At 43.4% G+C, this 9,897-nt stretch overlaps 2 protein-coding genes across 2 annotated transcripts in view; both read left to right on the forward strand.

Annotated features, from left to right (window-relative positions):
* The first annotated feature begins 736 nt into the window (after positions 1-736).
* The window catches only part of tmem132a (transmembrane protein 132A), a 71,720-nt gene continuing 62,559 nt past the window's right edge, over positions 737-9,897 (forward strand). Inside the window, 2 exon segments of the mRNA XM_063884327.1 lie at positions 737-948; positions 2,355-2,480. Coding sequence (XP_063740397.1) covers positions 2,399-2,480 — 82 coding nt within the window. The 5' untranslated portion in view covers positions 737-948; positions 2,355-2,398.
* On the forward strand, positions 5,428-7,606 carry LOC134864008 (uncharacterized). Its single transcript, XM_063882734.1, has 3 exons — positions 5,428-5,937; positions 6,427-6,642; positions 6,818-7,606. Exons 1-3 carry the CDS (start codon positions 5,690-5,692, stop codon positions 6,975-6,977), a joined length of 624 nt encoding a protein of 207 aa, XP_063738804.1. The 5' UTR covers positions 5,428-5,689; the 3' UTR covers positions 6,978-7,606.

A 9,897-nucleotide genomic window follows, 5' to 3' on the forward strand; every position in this document is an offset into this window, starting at 1 on the left:
GCAACCATACCATGCGCGCAGCTAGAAAGAAGCACGTGAGATTTTTTCTTTGATTATGCCTGACCTTACTATAGCTGTACAAATCTACACACTGCTTCACGGATCAGCAGTTCATTGTGCCTATTTAAGATGTTTTAAGTTGGAAGTTTTAATGTAGGCCTATTTTACACAACAGTAGGAGGATAGCCTACTCACATTTTCTCGCGATCGACTGGAACTCAGCCCGCGATCGACTGGTAGACCGCGATCAACTGGTTGGGCACCCCTGGTTTAGTGTTTACATCGGCTTCAAAAGCAGATTCAGTTTATGCTCAGCCTGTACACATTGTCTGAGAATCACAGAGACAAATACATTCACCACAATGCAAACACTGTAAATGCACAAACACGCAAACACACAAACACACACACACACACACACACACACACACACACACACACACACACACACACACACACACACACACACACACACACACACACACACACACAAAATCAATAAAACCAGTGAATTAGAAGAGTAAACTTTCATTTTTTAGTAGTTAGTTTGAAGAGAGGGAGGGGTGATAAAAGAGAGGGATGGACAAAAACAGTAACTGGGGGGGCTATCATCAAATAAATACTCAAAGAAAGGGATGGGAAAGGGACATAACAGAGGGAGGAGAGAGAGACAGAGCGAGAGAGGGGATTATTTACCATTATAAACAAATATATCTGAACTGTGAATCTGTCACGGGGGGAGGAGAGAGCGGGAGATTTATAGCAGCAGAGCAGAAAGAAGACTGAGAGAGACGAGAAACAACACAAGGCTGTTTCAGTCATTTCATTTTGTTTAAAAGTAAATCCATTTCTGTATTTTAAATAAATTCCTGTTGGAGGTGTTCACATGGCCCTGGGCGAGGGAGGGGCGACCTGCTGAAAGATGGAACATAGGTAAAACACTAACAGGTGGGTGAGAGGTGTGTGTGTGTGTGTGTGTGTGTGTGTGTGTGTGTGTGTGTGTGTGTGTGTGTGTGTGTGTGTGTGTGTGTGTGTGTGTGTGTGTGTGTGTGTGTGTGTGTGTGTGTGTGTGTGTGTGTGTGTATTATAGACAGGTGTGTGTGTGTGTTGGGAACATGAACATAACACGATGACCAGCTATGTGTTGGGCTCTTTCATCCTGTGAAGAACATAAATGCGACCTAGTTCCAGCTAGCAGTGTGTGTGTGAGAGTGTGTGTTCAAAGGACAAACTGCCATGTTTGCTATTTATTCATTAAAATACTTTCAGGTTGTGTAACAATAATGGATACATCCTAAGCAGAGCTGACCTTAGCTTTTCTGAGCACATTATTTTAAACAAACAAATATAATTTTAGTTTTAGCTCTGACAGCACTGTAAAGAGCAAAACTCCCGCCTTGGTCACCTCTTTGTCAGGACGGTTGATAGATTAGCAAGCAGAGATCTTGATTAATGCTTGTAGTCACAAAAAGATTCCCACACTTAGTTTTAGTTTGGTGTCATGTAGGTTCAACCATATCTGCAAGCCATACCGTGTGTGGTTTAAATTCTCTATTCTACTTTGTAAGTATTTGTATTGTAATGTCTGAACAAACTGCTGCTCCTGTAACGAAATAAAATTAGGATCAATAAAGTATCCATCCATCCATCCATCCATCCATCCATCCATCCAGCCATCCATCCATCCATCCATCCATCCATCCATCCATCCATCCATCCATCCATCCATCCATCCATCCATCCATCCATCCATCCATCCATCCATCCATCCATCCATCCATCCATCCATCCATCCATCCATCCATCCATCCATCCATCCATATTGAGCCAGCTAACATTTTCAATCAGAAGCTTCATTTTGAATTTAGCGTAGCTTGTTTTGCAGTCTGCTAATGTAAGGGGGTGCAACATATTCATATTGAACATACTGTAGCTTGACCATGAATCCTTGACATGGAACACTTTTGTGACTATATACTCTTTTGGAGATTCCAATCAGATCATATGGTCTACAGGTACTACAGATGTTCAGACTGTCATTATTGAGACTTTAGATTCCTAGCATTGAGCTCCATAGCTGATCTGCTGCTGATGACTGTGATTTGGTGGAACACTACATCAGAAGCTGCTACATAACACTTCTTTGAATAGCATTTATTGAAGCCACTTTTAACATGATATAACTCCAATATACACTTTGCACTTTGTACTTACTACAAGCACCTGGCTAGAATTAGTGATTAATGCCATGGTAAATAAAAACATATTTCCATAATGTCCTGCAATGGTAATGAATGTTGCTACTGGAAAAGGAACATTCAATGCAATATAGTTTGATATGACTTTATTTACAGCTACTAGTTGTCACAGGACAGCTGTGCTCTTCCAGTGTGTGGTGATGGCAGAGTTCAGCTGGGCTGGTGTGCCAGGGGTCAAGAGACAACTCAGCATTCTGCTGCTCCTCTGGATTTCCATAGCGGGTGAGTCTTTGCTCCTCTGTTTGTCTCAGGTTCTTTAGAGACAGTGGACAGTAGTGTGCTTTAGCTGAGTCCATTTTCTCCTGTTTCTTGTTCAATTTGAACAAGTGGTGTTGTTTTTGTCTTGCTCTTTTTATCATTCATACAACTTCCATTTTTTCATTTTAGTTTTTTACAAAAGCCCTTCCAGATGTTATATGTAGTTATTTTTCCAATACTAGACCTCATCATTGCATTAGGCCATTAAGGGGGGATGAGACTACCCCCAAAACAGGAATGGTTTTCCTGGTGGAGTCCACTGACATGTCCCCCTTCCTCATCTTTTCTGATTGTTTTTCACTAAAATTGCATTTGGCTAGGGTCAGTGTCTCTACTGGTAGCATGAGGCGATACCGTGACCCTACAGAGGTTGCACCGGCAGTCCAACACATCAATACGTGCCAGTGCCAGAAGGTTTGCTGTGTCTCCCAGCACAGTCTCAAGAGCATGGAGGAGATTCCAGGAGACAGGCAGCTACTCTAGGAGAGCTGGACAGGGCCGTAGAACAGCGGTGTCAAACTCAATTTCATCGTTCATTCATAAGCTGCAAGTCAAGACCTCATATCTTTCTCATATCACAAAAGTGGAAATAACGGTAATGCAGGTTTTTTTTTAAAGCATAAGTCCATGTGTGTCTCTGAATGAGCCGTAGCGACACCGTACTGACTCTAAAGGCTTATTTATGGTTCAACGTTGCCATAACGCAATGACCACGCAGACGCGTGGACGCAGCCTGGAACATTTATAGTTCTGCGTCGGGTTTACGTGACGCAATTCAATTCATCGCCACAAGGTTAGGGGGTGCAATGTTTTTTGTAAAGACTGACTAATATTCTTTTGATGTCTATCGTCGTCGCTCGTTATATTTGTTTACCAGACGTTCACCAGACGTTCGACTGCTTGGTCCATTCTAGCTTTTTTTTAAATGGCGGTTTTTGTGGATTGTAGGAATTGAAAACCGAGGGAAAGTGAAATGACTGAAATGACGTTAGTCAATTTTGTTAACCAAAGGTTACAATTTTTGGGAGATGAACGCAACGACGCAAGGAGGGCCCGCAACGACGCAACGGGTCCGTAAGGTACCTTCCGTTACGTCAACGTTGAACCATATATCGGCCTTAACAGAGCGGGTCATTCTGTGAGGAAGCAGCCGTCTGTTGGTTCTGGTTCCAGTGTTTCTTGTCTCGGTTGCTGAAGCAGACTTCACTCCGTGTTTGGTGTCGTTGTGCCGCTGTCACTCACTGCCTCACTCGACAGTGACTGAAGTCGCTTCAGTGCGCATGTCACAAAACGAGATTTGTGGGACATGTAGTTTATGGGCAACGAGCTTCTGTAAAGTGGCGTGTAGCCGTATAACAAACGTATTATATTCTTTGAAAACTCTTGCGGGCCACACAAAATGAGTTTGCGGGCCAGAACTGGCCCGCGGGCCTTGACTTTGACACGTATGCTGTAGAAGGTCCTTAACCCATTAGCAGGACCGGTATCTGCTCCTTTGTGCAAGGAGGAACATGAAGAGCCCTGCCAGAGCCCTACAATGACCTCTAGCAGACCACTGGTGTGAATGTCTCCGACCAAACAATCAGAAACTTCATGAGGGTGGCCTGAGGGCCCGACGTCCTCTAGTGCAGTGGTTCCCAACCGGGGGTGCGTGGACCCTTGGAGGTACTTGAGGGTATTGCAGGGGGTATGTAGAAAGATTTGGGATAGCAATTTATTTCCACACAAAAAAACTTTTTAATAAATTGTATCAATGCCTAGCCACCAGAGACCCGCAAAAATGAAACACTGGATGGGGGTGGCTAGGTTATAAAGTGCTCATAACTGTGGAAAATGGATGCATGGTTAGGCAGCGTTAAATGTAAAACTACCGGTACCGTTGCTGCGGAACCGGGTTTAGGAGAGCCCAGTGAAAAGAAAAAAAACAAACAGACAAGACCAAACACCGGCAGTTCAGCGGCAGGTACATTTTTCATGGATTGATGTGTACATCTGATGATCCACCGCAGCCACAGTGTTGTTGTTTTTTTTTGCAGCTAAGTGCTCTAAATAGTTCAATGAAGCCAGCCCACCTGCAGCGGCACCAGAGCACCAAAAACTCTGGTAATGTCTGTAAAACTGAGGACTATTTCAAACGAAAACTGTCAGAATTTAAGTCATGTCAGACTACATTAAAGAAGAAAGCGGCAAGTGTGTCAAGCAAAGCAATGGAGGCATCCTATGCTGTGGCATTACTTGTGGCCAAGTAAAAAAAAAACACATTCAATTGCAGAAGAACTAATTCTCCCTGCCGCGATCATTTTGGCTGAAACTATGCTGGACAAGAAAGCAAAGACGCGCTGAAAAACGTTCCATTATCGAACAACACAATCTGCCACAAGATCGATGATATGCCCACTGATATTGTTGGACAGATTGTGAATAAAATTAGAAGAGCCGGTCAGTTCGCTATACAGTTGGATGAAATGACAGATGTGAGTGGGAAGGCTCAGCTCCTTTCCTTTACGGGTTACGCTGAAGAGTCTGACATAAATGAGCATCTTCTGTTTTGCAAAAAGCTAACGGGACAGACAACCGGCGAAGAAATATTTCAAGTGATTGACAGCTTTTCCAAAGGCAACAATCTTGAGTGGAAATCCTGCAGTCACATCAGTGGCGTACCTAAAATAGGCTTCAGCCCACATAAAATGTTTTAGAGTCCATTCAAATAAAAATGTTGGAATGTTGAAATAAACAAATAATAATAATTTAAAATGCCTTTTTTTAAATAAACTTTTCAAAATGAAAATTACTGTCATTGGTTATATTTTTAATAATTTCATTGATTGATATATTTTTCATATTAGTGTCGAGAGTTGTGCCCCCTCCCCTTACCAAGAACACAAAGTTCTGTTAGATCTAGCATCTTAAAGACCTCATGACACGTGGAAAATAAAGTAATATACATACACACATTGAAAGTACACATACAAAATAGTCACTTGAAGTTGGTTTTAATCATTATGATAGAGAAATTGAGTTTGTACGGCCTTTTAAAAGTGCGATTTTTGCGATCTGCTACCGACCTTCCTATTAGTCAGTCACATGACCTATGACGTACACTCCGGAACGGCTCCTTGGTCAAGACACTATCCCACCTGTCACTCACGACTATCCTGACACCTGTCAACAACATGGATTCTGACAACTCCGATTCATCCTCGGATCCTGACACATTTTTCGAAGTGGCAGAGTCCGACCCAATGCTGGAGGACAATGTGAGGGGCGTTATGCCCTATAGATACGAGCCATACTTGGATGAGTTGGAGCCACAGGGTTCTACGGAAAGTTCGGATGGCGAGGCAGAAGGCGCTGTTGGTGGTGCTGCTGTGGCAGACGGTCGGATGCCTATGGATTTTGGCAGACTACAGCACGTGGAATGGTAACTTCCTTCTTGTTCACTTTTCTGACAATGAACACTCCGTAAGATATTGTACTTTGTAATATCCACCACAACCAGCGTTTGCACCAGCGAGCATGTGTGTGTGCAGTCTGCCTCCTCACCTCCCAGAATTAGCCAAATAGTCACCATTACTAGCCTACAGATCGCAAAGGGCCATTGTTGTTTCCCGGTGCTTGTCATAGTCTTAATCTTTATTTAGTTATGTTATTTTTTTTGAGAGCGATGAAAATACCAATTAGGTCTACTATATTAGTTTGCCCTGCGTCATACTCATACAGTAGCCTATGCTATAACCCAGTAGTAGCCTATGCTATAACCTAGCTCCTGACCAGTGGCCATCCTTCCGCGATTAGGCTAGTTCTACGTCGGCTTTTCACGCGAATCAACCCATGACATTGACACTTTGTAAAGTTCTGTGACAATTGTAAGATTGTTTCAAGCCCCTTGCCTTTATCTGTTATATTTTAGGTGTTCTTGTGGGAGATGTGAGCCAATGCCACTGGTAGTGGAGTCGGTGTGCTGCCGCGAACAGTCAAGAGTGTGCGAGAGGAGAGAGGAGGAGGGAGCAGACACCCGCTGCATCACAGAACATTCTGGCTTTGAGCCAGTTTGTCTGAATCTGCATGTTCTGCGCACCGCACATTTCCACTATCGGCAAGAATACGGGGATGTAGAGGGAAACGAGTGAGTATACAATCCTATTGTAAAATCATTTGTATGGACTAGTAGGAATTGTATGATTTGATATCACCAATGACGTAAATGTATGCGTAAAACGAACTGTCATGTAGGTTACAGTAGGCCTAGGCCTACATCTAAAACACCTGTGTTTTTCTTCTGATTTTCTTTCAACTTTTAGGTGGAAGAGGTACACTGGATACAGACAGTTTGTGCGATGGTGCTACGAGTACCTGGGAAGACATGTCAGGGTCCCCATACCTTCCTGTGTGGTGTGGTGTATCCGGAGAACTTTTCCCTCCATTGATTACAGGGGGTTCCAGGACACCAACAGCCCGTGATGATACATGTATGCTGTTAACTTGTTAATTTTGTTTTTTTAGTTTAAATACATGAGTTTGTAAATACATGAAAATGAATGTCAATACATGATACCTCTGGCTTCACATGAATGTGTCTTCATTTTTACAACTTACAACAGCTTACAACAAATAGGCCTAGCAAATCAATTTACACCTTCACCATGGAAGGGTAGCTGATATTTTTGATCATACGGTGTCTAAGATGTGCTGTACTTCAGGGACAATGCAATACAAGCCCACATGGATAAGGGGGAAAACTGTAGCAACACAGACATACTACACACCCTGTAATGACACTTTTCAGAACACCAAGGTGAGGATGGAGCAGGAGGTTCCCAACACAGTAAATCAAAGCACTCACGGCAAAGATGAAATTAAGTTTGTGTTTATTCCATTCAGTCCGGTTCTCATGTGTACATTTAGGTGTTATTTGTAATGCTAAAGCGGGTCATATGTGCATTGACTGCTGCCCTCTTATCCGGCTTTTCGAATGATGCATTGAGTGGCTCTGTAACAGGGGACGGGTCTGGGATGTCAAAGTCATCACCGTTGTAGTCCTCACCTCGACACATGGCCTCCACCATCCGCATCAGCTCTTCAGCATAGCCTGTTGCAGAGGAATATGGGACAAGGTTCAAATTAGAGCTGTCCCAAACGATTATTTTTCTAACGATTAATCTAGAGATTATTTTTTCGATTAGTCGACTAATCTAACGACTAATCTAACGACTAATTTTACGATTAATCTAACGATTAATCTACCGATTATTTTTTCAGTTACCGATTATTTCACATTACAACTTTTCACACAATATGGATATGAAGACATGTGTTGTTAATATATTATTTTTTATTAAACATGCCACTTTATTCCAAACATGGCACTTATATTGTGCAAAGTGCAAACTGCAAAATAACGCATTTGATGCCAAATGTAGCATCTCACAAATTAACAAAATAAATAATAAGTCACCCAGGAGGAATATTCCAAAAAATAAAAATAAAAAACTCTACTACTCCTTCCTCCCTCTGTCTTTGCGCAAACATAGCACTTATATTTTGCAAACTGAAAAGTGTCGGTGCCAGATGCAGCATTTAACAAATAAATGAATGTCACCCAGGAGGAATATCTTCTTCCTCTCTCTCTCTTTGTGTGTGTGTGTGTGTGTGTGTGTGTGTGTGTGTGTGTGTGTGTGTGTGTGTGTGTGTGTGTGTGTGTGTTGAATTCAAGATATAGTTTGACGGTTGGAGTGGAGGAATGTTAACATGTCAACATGATCCGGCGTCAGACTTGCCCTTTTCTTGGTTACAATATTTCCAGCATCTGAAAAAAGACGTTCTGATGGAGTGGAGGTTGCAGGCACAGACAAGTAGGATTTGGCTAGAACTGCCAGGTTGGGGAACCTTCCTGCATTTTCCTTCCACCATTGAAGTGGGCTTGTATCCCTTGGAATGCAACTCTCCCCAAAATACAAAAGAACCTCATTTCTCACAGATTCACCCTCAGCACTGTCCTCCTGGCCAATATCCTCGGTGCCCTCCCCCTCAGAGTCCGAGCCAAGCAGAATGTCCAGCATAGAGGTGTTCTTTCGCTGGGGACTGGCCGAGTGCTCCTGCTCAATCGTTTGCAGTTGTTGCTTGGCTCTTTTGATATCAATTATCAGAGCCTGAATTTGTACTTGTACCTTCAAAGCATCCTCGGGTGACAGGAACTTCAACCTACGAAAGCGGGGGTCAAGGGCAGCAGCAATGATGGCCACATTTTTTCCATTCTCTGTAAAAGCAGACTCAGACACCCACCTTGCCTGCATCTCTTGGTCTGCAGCAATCTGAAAAGAATTCACAGCAGCAGACTCGTATGTGGTTTTCTTTGTAGACTTATGGAGACCCTTCAGCAGTGGAGGTAAAACAGATATTGTGACATAGGACTCTCCACTGAGAAAAACAGTGGCCTGTTCGAAAGGCTTGAGGACCTGCTCCAGTTCCTCTAGCAAGATCCACTGATCATTCCTCAAATCCAGGTACTGCTTCCCACGCTGTGTAACGTCTGGGTCCGAAAGTGTTGCGACCACCGGCCACCGTTGTTCCAAAAGGCGACTCACCATGTAGTATGAGCTGTTCCATCTTACAGAGACATCCTGGAGCAGGGTATGCTCAGCTGTACCCCACTGTTTTTGTTTCTGTTTCAGCTTGCTGCTAGCAGGCTCACTTTTCTTGAAATGCTTCACAAGACACCGTGCAGCCCCGAGTGTCCTGTCGATCATGGGGTTGTTCTTCAAGGCATGATTCACCACCAACTGAAGTGTATGGCCGGCACAACGATGTGATGCTACCCCATGTTTCTCCTCTAGGATGCGAAGAGCTGCAACAACATTTGCTGCGTTATCATGTACAATCGCCAGTACATTATCTCGAAGGGAGAAATCAAATTTATCTGCCACCATCTCAACCCAAGAGGCAATATTTTCAGCAGTGTGGCGCTCCTCAAGCGGCATTGTAGTTAAGCTAAACGAGGTCAGCTCCCAATTCTCATTTATAAAATGACAGGTGACACCTAAATATGCCTCAGTGGCCAGACTAGTCCAAGCATCGGTTGTTAGGGACAGTTTGGACAGGCTTTTTTTAACTTCACTTTTCACTTTGTCCATGGTAGCCACATACTTCTTTTCCATTAGGTCAGTAAAGTGGCGCCTGGATGGAAGGGTGTATCCTGAGTGGAAAGTGTTTACCATTTCACGGAAGCCTTCACCTTCCACAATCGCAAGGGGCCTCATGTCCTTCACAATCATGGAGACGATGCTGTTGGTGAACACACTAGCCTCCTGGGGTGTGCAAGGAGCCTGGTTCTTTTTATGGAAAAAGTCACCCATACTGCTTTGCTTACTCCTGTAAAGGCAAA

The sequence above is a fragment of the Eleginops maclovinus genome, chromosome 5 (genome assembly GCF_036324505.1).
Source record: "Eleginops maclovinus isolate JMC-PN-2008 ecotype Puerto Natales chromosome 5, JC_Emac_rtc_rv5, whole genome shotgun sequence".
Taxonomy (NCBI): domain Eukaryota; kingdom Metazoa; phylum Chordata; class Actinopteri; order Perciformes; family Eleginopidae; genus Eleginops; species Eleginops maclovinus.

What these genes read in the sequence shown, in the direction of transcription:
- LOC134864008 (XM_063882734.1), top strand. Translation starts at nt 5,690, where the DNA reads ATGGATTCTGACAACTCCGATTCATCCTCGGATCCTGACACATTTTTC. An exon ending in AGACTACAGCACGTGGAATG is followed by an intron (nt 5,938 to 6,426) that starts GTAACTTCCTTC and finishes GTTATATTTTAG; the next exon opens with GTGTTCTTGTGGGAGATGTG. An exon ending in GGGGATGTAGAGGGAAACGA is followed by an intron (nt 6,643 to 6,817) that starts GTGAGTATACAA and finishes TTCAACTTTTAG; the next exon opens with GTGGAAGAGGTACACTGGAT.